Here is a 19675-nt window from a genome sequence, read left to right on the forward strand (position 1 = left end):
AACCAGGAAGCAAGTACCAGAAAAATGATGCTGCTGGCTGAGGGAACCCTTTTTTTATCTTTTCCTACAAAGGAAGTCGGTTTTAGTAGCCTCTGACATCTTGCAAGGCAAGGCTGGCAGGAGTATCCGCCTGCTACCGGGTACACCTTTTTCTTGCTGAGTGAGAGGCTGCTGAGCTGAACAATGAATGATTTACACAGAATTCTGTCAAGTTAACTGCACAGAAAAAGTCACAGCTCCCCTGGAGTGCACGGAGTTAATTTTATCGGGTGTTTAGCAGGCTCTAATGAGAACCAAGAGACCTATACATCTTTGCAGGTGGATAACTTTCTGGCAGGACCTTGATTGCAACTAGATTTTATACCTTATAGACCCAAAGCCCTGCCAAGGCTGTATCCCCAGGGAAGCACAGGATGCAAAAAGGTTCTGCAAATGCAATACTTCCCTCCTTGGTCTTTGTAAAGAACCAGAAGCACTAAAACTAAGGAAAGGGAGAATGAGAAGAGTCAGGATTGCTTTGGAGACTAAAATCTGCTTACTGGTATGACATTTTACATCTCTGATGGCTGTTGATGGGAGAAGTCATGAGTTGTGTTAAATACAATCCAGTGAACTGGCAAAGGGCACTTTAACCTAATGACTCTCAACTGCCCCATCTCTTACACTGGGAAAGATGTTTAAGCATTTGCAGCCCACAAATGAGCCATGCAGTTGGCACAGTGGGCATCCTCTTCTTGAGAGAGTGGGAGTTGTGAGCAAGGATTCACCGAGTCTTTGTGCCCCTTATCTGCGCTTGGGCACCAAACAAAAGCAGCAGCCCACAGAGACATCTCATGCTGCTGGGCCAGTGACCCTCCTCTCTGCCTGCAATTTTCCCCTAGTCCCAAAGCCCACAAGCACAGAGCCAAGTGTGTTCCCTTTTTCTGTTCATTATTCAAAACATATTGATTCAACTCTTCAGCTTTGCTTCCTTGGGCATTTAAATTCAGCTCTCATGGGGGTATGTTGGATGCTACACATGCTTGAAAATCCATTGAAGGGTGGAATTTAGGGTGTCTGAAAAGAGTAGAGAGTTGAGTAATGACATGGAAGACACTGGAGATGGAAGGATGCAGCTACTGCTGCTGTGGGATTTACTTCTTTAAAATTGCTTAGATTTCATGACCTTTCTGCTGGGGGTGAACTCATGGTGGAAAGAAAAGGGTGGAAATTCACACTGGTGAATCAGTGTGGAAAAATGAACGTGCTGGAGAGGGCTGGGCTCTGAAAGAATGGAATCAGTCGTTGTCTGATTGCACTGAACAAATCTGACCCAAAAGGAGAGTTTTCAAAGCAGGTTTAACATATGGTGTCAGAGTCCGGGGGTACAATTTATGAGATTACTGCAATCTCCAAGTTTGTGGAGGGCATCTCTTCCTCTGTTAAAGCAACAGCAGGGAAAATAGAGCCAGGATGAGTGATTTAAAGGAATACTAAATACTCCCTCGCCTCCCTGAGCAATTGAGCTTCAGGAGGAAATGAAGCTATTTACAAATCCTGATCAAATTCCGGAGATAATTTTGGTCGGAGAAAAGAAAAGTTCATGTATTTAGTGACTAATGTTTGCAGTAAGTGAGGAGCTCTCAGTGGGTAAGAATAGAAGTGCAATGGGCTGTGAAAAGTTGTATCAAGCAGGATTGTCCCAGAAGATGCTAATAGCCTTGAAACCTCGTTGGACTAATGGGTCATTCATACTGAAGACAACGGATTCAACCTGGAAAAGAAGGGGGAGGAGGAATAGTCTCCTCTAAGCCTGGTGTGGTTTAGCTGAGTAAAATGAAAGCTGAGAGGAGAAATGATTGCAGGTTATAAATGCACTTAGAAGGACTAGAAGCAAAACAAATTCCACAGAGAGGAAAAACTCCTTGAAGGAAAAAGCTGTGCTGACACAAGTACACTCCAGAATAAAGCGTATGTGAGAAGAAAATTAGGATGTTAGGAAGCACCAGAACTCTAAGGCTCTGCTGCAGCTAACTGGGAGTCTGGGCAGTCAGAAATGTATCAATTTAAAGATGGTATTTGATAAAGACAGGAGGAGGATAATATGCTGATTAGCAGAGATAAGGCAGGACTGCACCTGAGCATACAGAAGGTGCTTTTCAGTCAAACCTTTCTGAAAGAAAGGCCTGTGTTGACCCCAGGGTGTGAGCAAGTTTCTTCAAGAACATTTTGTCACTCCTGTATCTGTGTTTCTATCCCTAAGCCAGGCATGTCTGCAATCTTACACTCCTTACCTCCTGTCAGTGCAAAGGAACGGCGGTATTATCAGTGCAGAGAAAGGCACTCCGTGCAGGCAGGTTCCCACGGCTGAAACTGCTCCTGCAGCCTCCCAGGAGCCTAAATTACAGCGTGCACAGGAAAGGAAAAAACCAGTATATACAATCCTAGTACTGCAGACAGGGGGGTTAAGGATGCTTTTAGGATCCAGATAAGTACATGTGATTGTTTAGCTGTCCTCTCCTGGGACAGTAGCACATCTCCAACTGCACAACCCATCCTGCTCCCTCATGGCTCTTAGTGCCATCTTACGAAAGGGTTTATTAGCTACACTCTGTCCTGCTGTAGTGTCCTTGGCTGTGCTGGGATAGCTGCTCTGTAGGGGACTTGCACACATCTGGGTTTCCTCTTCAGTCTTCTGCAAACCTTGCCAGGGCAGAGCGTGAGGATTACTTGTGTTTTCCCTTGGTATACCTCAGGCTAGTCAAAGTCTAAGAAATTGCTGAAAACTTCAGAGTTGGGGTGTTTTCTGTTGTTGTGGGGGTTTTTGTTGTTGTTTTGTTTTTTTTTCTTCCAGGGGAAGGAGTTGGCTAGAACAGGTTCAGCTCCCTGCCGCAAGCAAGACGATAGTGCTGTGCCGCAGCGGGCGAGACGCGGCAGCCCTTCAGCCACCGTTACATCAGCTGGTGACTTCATCTGGGCCGCCAGAAGGGAGCAAGCGGGCGCCGTATGTCACAGCGCGCGTGGCAGGCTCTGCGTCTGGGCCGGGCTGCTGCCGCTGGCTGGGACGCGAGGCCAGCCCGGGTCACGGCTCGTCTCTGCCCGGGCTCCTTCTGGTTCCCTCTCTCCGTGTCATCTCCAGTGGCAAACTGCTCCAGCTTGCAGGTGGAAATTATTGTGATGTGAAGGTAAAGGACTGTAAGAAAGCGTCCCTGATGTGCCTTGCTGAGCCAAACCGAGCACGGGCTGCTTTGGCTGGGCTCTGGGGGACAGGGCTTTCCATGCTGTGCTGTCACCCCGGTCCCTGTAGCGTTCCTCGAGCTGCCAAATCGGGTTCATCGTGCAAGAATCACCCAAAAAAAGAGTGGAAGTGAGGCCAGACCGTGGTTCAGCCTCTGGCACCGGTTCCTGCGTGGTTGCACAAATGCAGCGTAGCCTGATGGCCCGGCAACAGCCGAGCTCACGTTTCCCTTCTGCCTGCCCTGTCTCTGTGCTCCAGGGCGTCACCAGCAGCAGGTCTTCTGGTTCAGGAGAGCTCAGACCACAACTGAGGCGTTAGGCAGCAGCGAGGAGACCGGCACAGGACCAGCTGAGGGAGAATCGCCATCGAGTCTCCTGAAGGTGTCTTGCCCTTTTCTCTTCCTGAGATTTAGTAGGTCCTCAGCAACTTGCAAGGGCAGAGAGGCGGCCGACAAAGTGACAAAATGAACTATGTTTGGGAATGGAAAAGAATGAACATCATAATTATGCTCCTTAACAATTATTCTTCTTTGATTCATCTCCAAGAAGAAATCCCTTGGGGTATCTTTGCACTGGAACACGATACAGCTAATGAAACCGCTTTAACCCCGATGTCTTTAAATTCTACATTTACAAGGTGATTGATGAGAATCCAGGGCCCAGCCCTCTTCTGTCAGTCCTCTGAGGAAGCACAAAACCACAAGTATCAAATGTGCCAAGTTTAGAGTAATAACTTTTTACTCCATGGAAATGTCTAAATCGGGGTGGACATTTCTATGAAATATAGAAAGATGTGTGGTTCCATTAAACCGGGTAAATACAGGATGTAAACGACCTTCCTTCATGTCAATACATCCCACTGCCCGAGGTTAAAAAGAGTCTTGGTGAGTAATTTCCCATTACGAGGTTTGGGATATCGGCCTCTCCTGGAGACAAGGTGCGAGGTGAGAGGGGTGGTTGGTCAGATCTGGTCTGGCAGGTCTCATTTCTTGTGATGTGAGTGCGATGTTTCACGAGTCTGAGATTAAGCTCTGCCACAACTGCAGTGGTAGGTCTGGGGCAAGCTGGTTTACCCTCCTTCCAGAGAGATCTAAATCCTGCTTGAGGTGGTAATAAATGAGGATGGGGACAGGCAGAGAGTGGTGAAAAGGGGTTAGGAAGCCCTGGGGGGTGTGGGAGTTGAAAGGCTGTTTGGGAGGTTATTACTGATTTTTTTTTTTAATTTATTTTTTTATTTTATTTTTCGCCACAGCATCACTGCTGGGAAAACACAATCAGGCTGTCCAGGAGTCATTATCCGTTATGAGATTTGATGGCCTGCTACCAGGATTAGGCAGGTTTTAGGCTGCTGCTTTTGGCCATTTCTCTCATTACAGTCTTACAGCAGCTGCCTTATCTCACGGAGAAGCACTTTTATTAGATAGGAGACTACAGGGAGAAAGAGAAGAAATCAGGTAAGGAAGGAAAAGATCCAAGAGAGGGCAAGAGGCCCGGACAAAGTGATGTCGACTGCAGGTTGTCTCTTCCTGAGTTCCTCTGGGGTAAGAACAGGGTTTTTTTCAGGCTCCCAGGGTTTTGGCATTGGTAGTCTGCAACTTCACACTTCAGTGCTTCATATGTAAGAGCTTAAACACTGGATCTCCCTCAGAGCCCAAAACAGGAGCTCACATATTGGCTTTCAAAAGGCGAGCTCTCGTGGCACCTGGTAAGGAACAGGCACCTCAGCATGGATGCAGTCGGAGGCTTTGAATCCAGCAAATATCGCTGGGAGCTCCCAGCAGTAATTAAAAGCGAAAACCTGTTTTGTTCCTAGCAGGGCTGTCCATCTGTGACAGTCTGAACGGGAGAGCCCAGGGACTGCAGGAGGGATTTAAAAACGCCTCCTTGAGAAGAGGCAGAACCTGTATTGACAGGAGAGACGCTTTAAATCCTGATGAGCGAAACTGATTTTTTCCTAGCACTGGTTTGGAGGCTTAGGGTCCCTCTGGCTAAATCCCCAGGGAGGAACTCAGCTTATGTGTGGGAGAGGATGGACAAACTGCAGGCCAGCTCCTCACATGGCTGTGCGTACCCATGGCTTCCTCAGCTTTGGTGTTAGAGCAGCAGGAGCCAACATCTGGCTTGTTGCCCTGCAGCTGTGCTCTGCTTACTGCTTTCAGGTGGGAGAGGGAAGTGTGTTTCAAGGGGAATAAGTTAGAAAAATGACAGAGGAAATGTCTTATGCTCCACAGCATCTCTGCTGCCTGTCAGGTACTCACATAACACGGGCATTTCAGCGGCTGTCAGTGTCTGTGATCACTGCTGCTGCTTTTCTGGTTGATTTTCCTGAAGAACCACAGAGGAGTGGTGAAAACCAGGAGGAAAAAGCTACAAAGCTGTTTTCCTTCCTACCTTTTACATCTGTGTGTCAGTGTTTAATTTTGAAAGCGCTCTCACTTTAGTCGCTGTTTTCTTATTGCAGGCGAGCAGAATGGATAGAAATATTGATCTTCTTTTAATGACTTAAAAGAAAAAATGAGTGTGACTCAGCACAGCGAGGTAGGATAGACTGATTGATGTGTCTTATTTTTTAACTGCCAGCCATGTATCTGTTTGGAATTTGCTGTGTTTTATTGTTTTTTTCCCTGCACAGACTGATACGTGCTCGTTGTGTGGTTGCTTGCAGGGAAGGTGTTTGTGTTTCGCTGGCTGTGGTCACAGCCTGCATCTTCATTTAATTTATGCAAAGGTCGCCTTTCCAGCAGCTCCAGGGCGTGGGATGCTCGGAGGGGAGATGACCTGAGTGGGTCCTGCAGTGACCTTGGGCTGGTGCTGGGTAGCAGGGAGAGGTCTGGGTGAGCCCTTGCCCTCTGCTGAGCCCACATACAGGGCAGCTGCCAGCAAAGGATGCTCAGGCTGGTTCCTGCAGCCTCTGCTGCTGCCTCACGCTTCCCACCGGTGCTGCCTAGTCCTCCAGCACCATCTACAGCCCTCTGCAGGCTGAGCAGATGCTCCGGTGCCACCGGGTGCAGCCCAGCCGTGGCAGGGAAGGCTCAGGCGCTGAGCCAAGCATGTGATTTGGGGGATATTTGCGGCCTTGTCCTTTGCCTCTCGGCTTTCTGGCCTAATCGCTAAATGAGACAAGGGGTTTGGAGGAAAAAACCATCCAAACCAACCACCCCTCCCAGGTTTCACACCAGCTGAGTGGTTGCAAGGCACCAGGCTGTAAAAGGAGCCTGACCTCAACGAATTGCAACCGGCACCTCAGCACACTGAGATTGGTACTCTCACGTCTCCTGGAGGGGAAATTAAGCTTCTCACTCACTGAATTGGAGAAGGCCATCTTAGTGTTGCTGGATGGGGTATAGTCAGCTAGAGAGACAGCCAGCACTGCCCGTGAACTGCCTGCAACACAACCAAGGGGATCCTGGCGCCATCCCTGCCCAGTGCAGCGAGCCAGCAGAGGACCAGCAGCACTTGCCAGCCTCGGGCGCGATGGCTGCAGTAGAGGGTCAGAGGAAAAAGAGTGGATGCAGCAGCACAAGCGACTTCTGTTCCCCCTCTGCTGCAAGAGCTCTGTGTCGGTGAGAAAAGCACCTCATGCCCCAGCGTGGGAGAGCCAGCACCCAAGCCACAGGCTGGGAAGTCTTCCCTTCCCGCAGGGTGCCAGCCAGGCATCTGTCAGCAACAAGAAATTAGGTGGAAAATCAGAAGCTGGACTGAGAGCTGCTGTTTGACCTTTATTGCTCTTTGTCTGCTACAAAGACCGCAGGGAAAATGCAGCACCCTGGGAGGTGGGGCTGTGTCCCTGGGGGTCTTCGTGCACACGGGGTGGGGAGGGCCTCGCTGGGTGCCCACCAGCCCTGGCCAGCACATCCCTGAGGCAGCTTGTGGGCAGGACAGTTGTCCTTCACACATCACAGCTGGCAGGCACTTGGCTTAAGGTGTGAGGGTATAAAAGGCAGCTGCAGCCTGTCTTTTCTGACCTTGTCCCAGCTTAGGACACTTTGTTCCCCAAGGTTTTGTCTCCCTGAAGGTGTAAGGGCTAGAAATCAGGCAAGGAGGGACTTCACAGAGCAATACTGAATGAGTCAAGGACTCGTTCATACTGTGTTACTATAACCCCAACAGAATCCCCAGGCAACACTAGAAAACAAGCTCAGTATAAATAGTTTATTAAAGAAAACAGCAAATTACATTTCTGTGAACAGTCCACATGGGAGAAGTGGTGTTTTTCAAAATATGTGGGTTTTTTGGATTGCTGTGTGTGAAGGGGCAGGGCATCCCATGAGATGCCAGTGTTACGGGAACGCTCTGAGCCTTCAGATACATTCCTTGGAGGGAAACAAAAGGAAAAGCTAGTGTTTGAAGTGGCAGTCAGATATTGCTTCAGTATCTTCCCTCCTTGCTGCCTTCCCATGCGCTGGGCTCGGTCTAACTGCCAATGTGACTGCATTTGCCCCCGCCCTGTGCCAGTTAAAGCCAGAAACGGAAGGGTCTCCTCACCCCCTGCCCTGGCTGTGCTCGGCTGACCCAGGAGGTGGTTCAGTTCTGCAACGACTTCGGTGCAACGTGGAAGCCAGCTGCGATTCAGGCCCTGCACAAATGCTTGGACGTGACCAGAAGTCAGACAGAAGTGCAGATGAAAAGGATACAACAGTAGGTAACGGATTATACCATTAAACTCTGTGACTGAAACTTCTGTCAGCAGGTTGTAAGCATGGTAGGAAATACTTTGTTCCATGTGTGCAGCAACTGGCACTTTTTGGCCTCTGGGCTGTGTTTTAACAAATGCTCTTGGTGAGTTTTTCAGTTAAAAGAAATGTGCCTTTCTCAAAGTCTCAAACACAGCCTTTTGTAACTTAAAAGATAATGCTAGGAGTGCACACTTTGTTCCCTTTTTATATTCGTTTATATTTCTCTCATTCTTAAATGACAGAAAATTTACTACCAGAAGGACAACAATGCCAGACCTACCTAGTTCACACACAACCAAAAGGTGAAGGAAGGAGCTGAACTGGCTTCTACAGTTGGTAAGGTGAGACTGAAAAATTCTAAGTCAGTTCTAAGACCTTTTCCATGAGAAATAAAGCCGTGGGGAATTTTGCCACTTGTGCAAAACCCTGTGACTTGATAAACTGTTCACTCAGAACAGGATCTCCTCTCTCGCCCCCCTGCCCCTAAATTTTCACTCTCTTGAGGTCTGTTCTTCAGGGAAACCTGAGGTGGGAAAGAGCAAAGTTTGGCACTGCAGCATCCTTAGAAGGATATCAAAAGCTATCAAAGTCTCTGGGTTTCATATGTAATTTGCAGGGACAGAAGAGGTAAGACAGAAAGGGGCTGCATGCCCCCTGATGTAAAACTGCATAGATAAGATTCACTGCTGAGAAATAAAAATCCCTCTACAAGACCCTTAAGCAAGCTTGAGATGACATTATACAGCACCTTGCATGAGAGGCCCACCTGACAGCAGTGCCTGTTCTCACAAAGAGATGTTGGATACAAGATTTGATTTATTTTCCCATGCTGGGCTTAACAGGGAGACGAAATCCTAGAGAATGGAAATTAGCAAACATCACAGGAAGCATCCCCTCTTCACCAGGACTGTACACCTGCCAGCTGAGGAAGGAAAACTTGGATCTGGGCAGAATACCTCTGGGGAGCAGGCAGGAGATTGAATTTTCAAGCCCAAGCTCCGTCTGCCTGGCAGATGGAGCATAAGCAGTTAGTGTCCCTGTGTTACCCACCTTTGATTTTCTGGTCCCAGGCTCACAGAGCCATCCCCTTTGCCCGACAAACATTGAGCTAGGAAATGTTTCTTCTCCCTCAGTCAAGCCTCCAGGAAGCACTTACCTAATGCTAAGCTTTTTTATTACCAGTACAAATAAGAAGGGTCAAATCCAAAAAACATTTGAAAGACTCGGTTTGCTCTTGCTTTAACAGAAGATGCAACACGTAGGAGTAAACAGAGTTACTTAATTTTGGCCAGTGCTGCTGCTCTCCTGTCTGTGTTCTGGAACAAGGCTCGGATCAGACTCTTCACTTCAGCTGCGGAGAACTCGGCTGCGAGAGGCCCCTTCCCATCCGCCCACCTACGTGGGAGAGAAAGATCTTTATTTAACCAAACTGCACAGAAAGCTCATGGTAAAACAAGCCCTCCAAGCACTCATGACAGCAGTAGTAAGTCTGAAGGCAAAACAAACCCAGTTAACAGCCTATTAGCTGTAGGCAACTTGAGTCCAGAATTGTTTAATTAGGTACAGAAAGCAACAGGCTGTGAGGTGATTTTTGCACTCATTACAAACTGTCTTTTCCTTCTATAAAATAAGCCTAAAGCCTGTCTGCAAAATTCCCAGTCGCCTCCCAAACAACAGAAGAAAAAAATAAAGTGGTTTATGTCCAGGTGGAAGCAGAGTTGGGAACCTTTGGCGTCTAACACAGTTCCAAGAGCAGCAATGAGCAGGGTACAGAAAAGGAACTGCCTTCCTCTGTGCTCTCTCCATGCCTGGTACCTTTTCAGTTCAGCCTGCTGAGGACAGTAGGTTTTTCTGCCATTCAGACATATGTGCAAGGCAGCTGTGATCAGGGAATGTCCAGCTTCTGACAACTCATGCCAGCTACAGTAATAGAAGTAATTATGCAAATCCTCACGTAAAATTCAGATGAGTCCCCCTTGCCAGTTAAAAGAATCAAGAAACAGCATCCAAAAAGCAGAGGCCAACCATAAGGAACGATTGCAGAAGCAAGGCACAGCTAACATCCAAAGCAGCAGGCAAAATGCCAGGCTGCTTACTGTGAAATGCTTCTGAATTTAGGGCAGCCAAGGGGGATGCACGAGCACTCTGTGGTTGGCTCTCCCATGGCACTTCGTTTTTTTACTGTTGCCTTTTCCTTTGCAGGAGGCAGCTGAATATATGAGCAAGCTGGAAATGGACTATAAACACAGAGGCAAGAAACAGCCCCAGGAGCAGTTATCTGATCCTTATTAATGGTCATTGCCTTTCATCTGAGCAGAGTCCCCTGAGTGCAGCGCCCTGCTGCTGTCAGACCACTGCCCAGCTCCCTGTTACTGGGGTGAAGAATGACCTGAAAAGGACGAAAGAAGACACCTACTGATCTACTATTTCTTGGAGGTTGGCTTGCAAGATGATCATCAGCTCTTTGAATGTCATCCATTTCTGCACATAGACTGGAACTTCCTCTTGGTATTTCTTATTTCTGTCATCTTCAGGTAGTGGGGTGAAAACTTGGGGTCCTTCCTCCACCATGGTCCTGCAGAGGGAGTACAGCCTGTCTGCATCTTCGGCCGAGATATCCTGGAATTGAATCGTTAACAGGGGAGCAGTCAGATACACTTTTGGAGTGCCAAGAAGTAAGTGAAATGAAAAAAAAGTGGCTGTGTGCGTGAAGTTGAAAGCAGTGGTTTAGATCAGAACACTCTTTGGATGTAGACTACAACCAGAACAGATGCACTAACATGTTTCTATCATTTGCTGTGAAAACTTATTTTGATTAAGAAATATAAGAAGATAGTTGTACTTGACCCAAGGTAACCTGACAGTCACTTAAACACAGTACTGGGAGTCAAAGGGAGATTTAAACAGATAAGGATTTCAGTTTGAAATGCCCGAGGTATTTCAGCATCCAGTGCCTAGGTAGCGTGGAGAGGTTCATTAGAGATGCACAGATGGAAAATGTGTCAGAACAGATCGGGTTTGAGACCCAGTAACTCCTGTGCCCTGAATGAAGACAGAGAGATTGATTCACAAAACTTCTATCGTAGGAGTGACACACCTAAATCCAAATTAAGATGAAATCACAGCCACTTCCCTGACTCTCCCCTTGACTAGAGAGTCATGGAATTGCTGTAAGATCATATATGGTCCCAACTGGATGTGAGTTACTGGTACCTTGAACATTTCTCAGAGGCAGGACCACAATTCTAATTTTGATGCAAGATAACTGTTCCCCTGAAACCTGATCTCGGGAAGAACTTCTAGAGGTCCCAAATGCTACCTGTTCACAGCACCCTATCCCTGGCACGTCCATCTCGTGCAGTTACCTCTAGGGCAGCGATCCTAGTGACAATCTCCGTGAGAGCTGTGTTCAGCAACGTCCCCATAGCCTTGCAGTACACGTTCACTGGAAGGACATCTTGCCAGACTTTTCCCAGTCTTTTCAACTGATGCAACACCTGGAAGGTAACAGATATGTGTTATCAAAAAGAACACTTGAGAGAGGCACCACATAAGGTAACTACATACAGTCAGAAACTGGTTTGAAAGAAACAAAAGGCAATGCAGCATCCTGCTAGCGTAGAGAGCAGAGTGCCTGGGAAAAAATGCAATGTTTTCAGTGTGCATTAAGGCTCACCAAAAGTGTGACAGAGCTTTTCCCTGAAAAACGTAAAACGTTATAAATGTGCTATACGCAAAAGTTAAAGATTAAGAAGCTTTTCATTTCAACTTGGAGCAAGAGGAGCTGAACGCAGCATCCTTTAATTTTACAAAAAGACACAGCCCGGGGTGGGTGGGGGAAATCATGCCTGAAAATTGTTGTTTTGAAAAGTTTCACTCTGCTGAAACGCTGCACTCAGCTCAGGACTGAGATTCCAGACTGTACTTTCCCAAGGACAACATCTATAGGCAATGTGGATATTTAGCTTTGACTGCCTTGCTTACCTGCCTTATTGCTTTGTTTGCTGCACAGAAATTTTCCTCATCATCCATATTAGAAAAATTCCTGGCACTTGACAGCCTCTCCAGGATTTCTCCTTTCTGTACTCGCATCTGAGCCAGGAAACACTCCATCCCTTTAGGAGCAAAACCAAGCAGACAAAAGCAATTAGGCAATTACTAATTTTGCTCTGCCAATTTAGAGATTCTAAATGCTCAGTTATGACCTCACTATAAAAAGCAGAATTAACTGTGCATGACAGGCTCCTATTAGGCTCCTACAAGCTTCTCTCAGAATTTGTTTCCGTAGAATAAGCTAAAGAAAATATCAAAGGACTGAGCAGCAGATCCCAAAATATCTGAGCGCTGGAACTATATGCTGGACAAGAAGAGCTGGGTTTCAGAGAGTCAAGCCCCAAACAGCCATCTTGCTTAGAGCTGTAGTGCTCCGTCAGACTTCCCAACCTAGAACATGTCCTTGCTACTTGTCCAAAACTCTTAAATACCAATCCGCTGCTCGAGTCAGTAGCCACACTGACATTCAATCATGCAGCAATAAATGCCAGGATTAATTACCACGTCATCCATCGATACATTTCAATACTGAAAGGTAAAATTACCAAGTCTCCGAAACCCAGGTACCAGATCTACAAAAGTAGCTGCTCCGTCACACAGGATGTTTGTCAGGCGGTATCGGAACTGGTGTCCCAGGGTGAGCAGGTGGTGGGCAATGTACATGCAGTTGTTGTGGTGAATGGCTGCCAGCTGGGGGAGTTTCTGAAGGTTCTCCCTGTCCCGGGAAGGAGGAAGAGAAAAGGAAGAAATGTATTTATTTAGACCTGGCTCTGTTAAAAAAAATTCACCCTCCAGACACTCACAGTCTGTCTTGGATGTTGTAACTAACAGGGGGCAATGCCTGACAAAGACATCAGTCAGAGTGAAAGCACTTCACCTCCTGTCATACCCACACAAGAACTCACAGGAAAGGAGTTCCTTAGTTAGTGACATGGCACTGCAGGGTTCAAACCATGTGTTATATCCGCATTGTTTCAAGCAATGCACTTTCAAACAGGAGAGGACTTTGTTTTAGCGAAGCTATGGTGAGGAAAAGAGAGAGCAGTCCTTTTCAGTGACACCCCAGTGCTCTCTGACAGAACTGTATACCTGCAATCTTCATTACTGCTCTTTTTTACAGGAAAAACATCATGAAAAATCAGTGCATCAGACCTGGGGGCAAACTTAGCGTCTGGATTCAAACACAACTGTTCCCAGAACTGCACCTATCTCCTTGGGCGCAAGACGGCCAGCTCAGAAACTCTCCAGCACCTACTGTGCAGCAGGTACGATTTAATAATAGATTAAGAGCACTAGCTTTCTGCCGCTGGAGGAAGCCCTTAGTAATCTCTGGCTGTGGTGGACAAACTGGGAACAACTGGGGCTGTTCCCATAGCATTGCTCTCTCCCCATAACAGGCCCTGGGTGATACACACAAACACTTACTTATGGTATGTTGGCACCACGTCACAGAACAGCTGGAATATGTTCCGTACAGAGTAGAAGAGCTGTATACAGCTGCAAGGGAAAAAGGGTTCACGTTAGTTTGTCGGTGGAATTAAAGCCCTGTTCACAAGTGACCCTCGACTTTCTCCAAAATGAGGTTTTATGAGTAGCGAGGCACTGGCAGTGAAGTACTGGCACAAAGAGCAGATTGTCAGGATCAATTACAGCGATGTCAACAAAGGCAATGTTCTGGAAAATTTACAAAGGCTGTGATGACCTTGTGAGTTCAGTGGGGTAAAGACAAGCTTCAGACTGCATGTCAGAAGGGGGACACATGAAACCCTGGGAACAAAGGGGACAGTGTCCCTTCCCCACCAGCTGCGTGCAAACAGCCAGCCCTCTCTCTGCCACGGCACACTGAGGGGCACTCAGTACCCAGGCAACTCTCCTCCTTCAGGGTTGTGGTCTCCAGTTTTTAACGCAGACTGTATGTGGTTCCTCAAAACGTCTAATTGTTCTCTTGGAAGAGCCCTGCCAGATGCAGAGCTGGAGTTCTTTGCGTTCACCAAGCACAAAGCAAGCAAGAACTCCTCTCAGAATGGGTGCCATCACTGATCATTTGGTTTGAAGAAAAGAGATGGTTCTGATTTTTCTAAAAAAACTGACAGCTAACAGACGATAACACATCGATGTGAACACTGCGGTAACGGTTCTCCCCCCTAAAAGGCTGAAGCCACAAACTACATTGTGCACACTGGAGAGTTTACCATGGATTCACTGCTTTAATAGCTAAAATACAGTAAGTGTACCTGAAAGTTCCCTGAAAACATAATTCCAAGTGGCTGCTTAACCTGAGTGTTTCAGGGAACATGGTCCGCAGCTGTTCCTGCTGTACCAGTCTACTGCACGACCCCAGGGGTGCATCCTCCAGCCAAAACAGAGTAACTTTAAGGATTGATTCCAATTTTTAAGTATCTGCTGTACTTTTCAAGTTCTTTTAAGCTATTAATAGATGCTTGGTGCTGCCAAAGTCAGTAAGTATCTGACACCCAAGAGAGTTACCCACTGATATGCAATTCCTACCACTGATCTGTGCTGGCTGTAGCCTCCAACAGCGTCTGATAAGCCAGCTCCATCAGTTTCTCCACTGATGAACTGATGCGGCACGTGGGCAGAGAAAATGTGTACTGGCTCAGTTTAGTCTCATTCTCCAAATTCACCATGTCGTTACAGAGAAGTTGAGAAGTTTTTTGCATTTTTGAGTGATCTCTTGCCCCAGGATCAGGAAGCTTTGGTAAGGCTACACAGGAATCGGGTGTGATCTAAGGGAAAACAACAGAAAACATAATTTAGAACCCACAGAAAGGAGAAAAGCCTATGCAAGCAAACCTCGAGTAGGTTAAGAAACATCTTGTTAGGGAAATAACCCTCTTGAGCGCTACTGAAAAAGGTTTTGAAACTGTTGTTTGCCAGGATCCCCAAATAATCAAGAGTATTTAGTGCTCCACACACAAAAAGGACTCAACTGTTCTAGACGAGCCCTTCAACAGCTATTTTTCCATGCAGAAAAAGTGTATTGCAACAACAGTCACCTTTACAGTGTTGTGTATTTCTGAGGTCATCAGGTTTCTGGCTGCCACGATCACATCCTGGCACTTCTTGTTAGCAAAGTGGGAGTTGACATTACGGGCATATTTCAGTAAATCAGTTGTGTCTTCTTTCAAAAACTGCATGTTCTTCAAGGCTTTTTCAAATTCCTCTGTGGATTTAATCACCTGAGAAGAGCAGATGCATATTCTATATTAAGACAGTTTCCTAAAATCAAAGAACAAAATTGAAGTTGGGTATAAACCTTTCCTCTCAGCTGAAAGCAAAGGATGAAACTAGGTTTTAGAGGGCACAAACCATCCAACAGCTTTTCAGCAATCTTGTGGAAAAAGCTGGCTCAGCTGGGGGCCCTGATCGCACAATAATACAGTGTTTGAACTGCAGGTTTGTCCCCACTGACTGTGCTGGCAACCCAAATCAAAACCCAGAGGAGCACAATGATCAAATTTCATTACACTAGACTACCTGGGGCAAGGGGCCTGGGAGGTTTATCCTACGACTGCTTTTGTTTGAAACAGCTCCCTCCCCAGGAAAAGGAGCGTTTGGCATTCTTCGCTAGCAGTAAGTTCTGGTTTATGTATGTAGTTTTAAAAAAAATTACATGGCCCTCGCGGGAAAGCCATGTGATCATTGACAACAAATACAAAGATGACCAGAGCAATCGGTCCTCAGGAAGCCAGCTGGGCAAGCAGCACTGCCACGTCATTACCTTCAGCCTCTGGGTCTTAGCTAAACGTGGCCCAAGTTCCACAGATCAGAGCCCTTGCACGCCTTACATAACAGCAAACACAAGCCACAGCTTAACTGAGAGAAATACACAATTCTAGATGAGCAAAACACAGCTCTTTGCTCAAGCTGGCCATCTGACATTTCTGCCACATATATCTGAAAGAGTTTTGAGACCTACCTCTATATACTGCTCTAGTTTGCTGCTATTGGTTGGGATTGAATTCACCAGACAGTTCTGAATGAGGTAGTCAGATAACTCTTCCCATATCATATCACCTAGCAGTTCTGCGAGTGTAACTCTGCCATCCTTTTTGTCTTCCGCAGGCTGCTCAAGAGGCACATCTGAATTCAAGAGAACAGAAATGGATTTTAACACACCTGCTCCCTGGACCAGACCCTTCACCAGTTCATCCAGTCCTTCCTGTCAGCACAAGGTACTGATCCTGGTCTAATTCCAAAAGGGAGAAACTACCTACTCAGCAGATATTTGTGGAGAACTTCCAAAATAAGCTTGATCTTGTCAAAAACCTCCATAGGAGAGGAATGATCCAAGCTAGGCTCCTCGGACTTAAAACGCAGGATGAACACGTCTGACTGTTCCTCCGTGAATGGCTGAAGAGACGGGTAGGAAATCAGCGGCTTGAGGACGTATTTCAGCAACAACTGGCCTGAGAAATGAAAAAAAGATGTTATCCAACAGCTGGAGGCAGGCAGTTTGCTCCAGTCAGGCCCCACCGTGCCTGTTTTGGATGCAGAGATCCTTTGCATGAAGTGGAAGAAACACCCTCTTGATTAGCTGTATCAGGGAAGAGCTAATGAGGTAAAAGGCCGGGTTTGGTTTCACTAAAGACTATTTTAATCATGTAAAACGCACATGGAGGTGTAACGAAGAGCAGCATATTTAACGTAAAGTGAAAAACAACTTAAACAGCTGGAAGCTTAAAATCCTGTCCTAGTATCTGCCATACTACCTAGGTATTTTTAACAACACGTGAGAATGCTGAAGCCCAGAGACTGCCTGAAACCAACAGTCTTGCTCATGGTAGATGAGGAGGCTGTAACTGGAAAAACTCTTTAAACGTCAGACCATGAAGCCACAGCACCACAGATCAAAACAGCATACTAGAGTAAATTGACAGCAAAGGATAAACAACTCCACATAAATAATTTCCTATTAATAAGAAACAGAGCATTCACCTCACGCTGAGTGGGAAACACAGGCCAAGAGAGAAAGAAGCCTCCTAGTGTACTGCTGAAGTGAATTGGATCTCGATATCCACCTTAAAACAAGTCTGAACTCACATCCACTTGGGCTACTAAAGCTATGTTTATGTGGATCCACAGTTTGTCTTACCAAAAATTTTAAGCTTGGTGTGCAGCTCTCCTAGGACAGCAAATGCCTGCAGCACAGAAGCCACAGGCGGGCCAGCAATCTCCTCCTCTTTTGACGGCACTGTGCGTAAGTGCAGTTCTGAATGCATCGCTGACTCCAGGCTGCTGCTCTCTAAAGAAAGAGAAGAACCATCTTTCTGTCAGAGTGAGGTCTGAGATACAGCAGATCTGAGAAGCTACTGCATTCCTCGGGTAGCAGCTAAAGCAATATTCTCCCCCTCCCCGTTTCCACAAGACACAGTTCTTGTACGAGAGCGTCAGAAGCAGGCACAGTTTTCCTTGTGTTACAGTGCAGGACAATGGAACGAGACTCAGTTTCTTACAATGATCCAGAAGTCTCCTTTCAGTCACCTTGCAATTGAATGACATTTAGTGACAATTGCTTTCCTTCCCCTCTTCTCCCCATTTCAAGTCAAATCCAAAGGACAAGGTTTTTTTCTTTTCCAAAGGAAACTGTGAGTACCTTTGGAAGGAGGAAGCTTCCACACAGCCAATTTCTGCCATTCCTCTCCTAGATGATAGAGCAAGTTCTGTGTCTGCACTGTGAGCTCGGTGCCCAGTGCTTTCAGGATCTTCAGCTCAAAGCCCCTCCGGGACTCCAGCATTTTCAGGCTGCTTCGTGCCTAGCGGCAAAGATCAAACAAAACATGGGTAAGTGTTGCTCCTGCTAACGAAAAGCATCTTGTACAATTTGTTGAAAGTATATATGAACAATATTGTCATATGCTTAAGAAGTCATTATTACCTTTTCTAGCTGTTGAGCTGCTGCAACATACTTCTTTTCCAGCAATGCAGTATTGTACTCTTTAATAGCTGTATCAAACTGTAAGAAACCAATAGATTCACGTCACTGTCTATCCGCAATTAGACTACAATTTTTTACACAACATGAGAGACGGGAGCTCTAGACAGTTATTTGAAAGAGAAGACCAGAATAAAGCCAGAGACTGAGGAGCAGAGAGGATGACTGACGCTTAGTAACTTTAAGCTGCTCCCCCCCTGCTCCTCCTCACCTCCTGTAGCTTTTTCAGGATACTCAGAACCAGCGTGTCTCGCTCCAACTGCTGCTTCAATTCAGTAAATTCGGCAACAGCAACATTTAGGTCTCGCTGAACCTAAAATAACAAACTTTCCAGTTCATTCACAGCAAGTAAATGTTATCAGACACATTTCCTCTTGGAAGTGGTAACAATACGAGATTTAAAGTATTTCTGTTAGTAGAATAATTTGGTGAGGAGGAAAAAGGCTCCACGTGTTTTACTCCTTGCTAGGAAGATCCTTATAAGCATTGGATACACTTATAAACTAGTTTCTCTTTTAATACATTACAGGTTTTTCTACGGCACTGTAAGGAAACAGTCTCAAACGGCAGTCGAAAGGACTTCAGTGTTCCATTAACACAACCATCGAAAATGTAAGAACGCTTGAATTCAGCGGAAAGTTAATTCTCAATTAACATTGTTACAGAACTCTGGATGCTGGAAGATCAATCAAAGAAGCAAAAACCAGAGGGTGGGTCTGCGATCCAGCCTGCAGGAGCTGCTCACATTCATTCTCCTTAAAGACTTCAGTGAAGGTGCACAGGTATGATTTAGGCTCCCATTCTGCCTGAAATCCCTGTGGGACCAACACTCAGCCGGTCCATTAGTGTGTCACACCTTACCGCAACATACAAGGCTGATCCTTCCCTCCCTTCCGAAGGAGACACGTGTGACACGCTTTTCTAACTGCGCAACAGAGAGCAAACACGGCCGATGACAGCTTAATGACAGCTCTTTACTTACACCCTCGATGCGACACGCACCTCTGCAGCACGTGTCACTGGAAGGCATTTTTTTGGGGTGTATCACCCAGTGTTCTTAGGCAGGAGCCCTTGCAACACACCGAGATGGGGCGGGGGGGCTACGGGTTTGGGAGGAAACTGGCATGTCCAGCAGCCCCCATGGAAGCCCACGCTGTCACCTCGTTTTCGATGCCCGCTTTCAGCAGGTCGATGTTGCTGGAGAGCCCGTCCACCTGCGACACCAAGTCCTCGGCGCTCTGCATGCTGGGCAGGAACTCGTTGTACTTCTTGTTAATCATGTTGCAGACTTCTCCCTGAAGAAGGGGGACCGTCGGGACGCCGTCACTCTCGGGTGGGCCCCCACGAGCAGAGGTAAGAGACCCTCCCAGGCCACAGACCCTGCCAGGCCCTGGGGCACCCTGGGCCGAAACCGAGCAGCCGGGCTGACCCGCACCCTTCGCCCTGTGCCTCCCCCGGCCCGAGAGCGGCGGCTCCGCTCGGAGCGGGGCGCGGGTAACCCCGCAGCAGCGCCGGCCCCGCCGCCCCCCGGCTCTGCTCCCCGCAGCCCCCCGCCCCGTCCCCGGCCTTGCCTTCAGCTCCTCCACGCGGCGGGAGAGCCGCCCGATGCGGGTGCCCAGGTCCTCCTTGTCGAGGCGGCCCGAGTGCGCCAGCACGGCCGCCACCAGCGAGCCCGCCGGCGCCGCCATGGCCCCGGCCCCCGCCCGCCGCCGCGGTGCAGCACGGGGCGGTGCTACGGCGGCCGCCGCGGGACAGACTGCGCGGGGCGGCGGCG

General features: G+C 47.4%; 1 protein-coding gene across 1 annotated transcript; it reads right to left on the minus strand.

Moving 5' to 3' along the window:
- Positions 1-9049: 9049 nt before the first annotated feature.
- Positions 9050-19600, minus strand: ZW10 (zw10 kinetochore protein). Its single transcript, XM_068418249.1, has 16 exons — positions 19473-19600; positions 19062-19196; positions 18113-18214; positions 17845-17922; positions 17563-17722; positions 17062-17211; positions 16184-16375; positions 15886-16049; positions 14963-15145; positions 14454-14692; positions 13371-13442; positions 12491-12660; positions 11877-12007; positions 11258-11389; positions 10309-10511; positions 9050-9287 (listed from the first exon to the last, which is right to left on the minus strand). The coding sequence occupies exons 1-16, from the start codon at positions 19587-19589 to the stop codon at positions 9167-9169; spliced, it is 2349 nt and encodes a 782-aa protein (XP_068274350.1). The 5' UTR covers positions 19590-19600; the 3' UTR covers positions 9050-9166.
- Positions 19601-19675: the final 75 nt, after the last annotated feature.

The sequence above is a fragment of the Nyctibius grandis genome, chromosome 25 (assembly GCF_013368605.1).
Source record: "Nyctibius grandis isolate bNycGra1 chromosome 25, bNycGra1.pri, whole genome shotgun sequence".
In the NCBI taxonomy this organism is placed as follows: domain Eukaryota; kingdom Metazoa; phylum Chordata; class Aves; order Nyctibiiformes; family Nyctibiidae; genus Nyctibius; species Nyctibius grandis.

What these genes read in the sequence shown, in the direction of transcription:
- ZW10 (XM_068418249.1), bottom strand. Translation starts at nt 19,589, where the DNA reads ATGGCGGCGCCGGCGGGCTCGCTGGTGGCGGCCGTGCTGGCGCACTCG. An exon ending in AAGCGGGCATCGAAAACGAG is followed by an intron (nt 18,215 to 19,061) that starts GTGACAGCGTGG and finishes TTGTTATTTTAG; the next exon opens with GTTCAGCGAGACCTAAATGT. An exon ending in CAAACAAAGCAATAAGGCAG is followed by an intron (nt 11,390 to 11,876) that starts GTAAGCAAGGCA and finishes GTTACCTTCCAG; the next exon opens with GTGTTGCATCAGTTGAAAAG.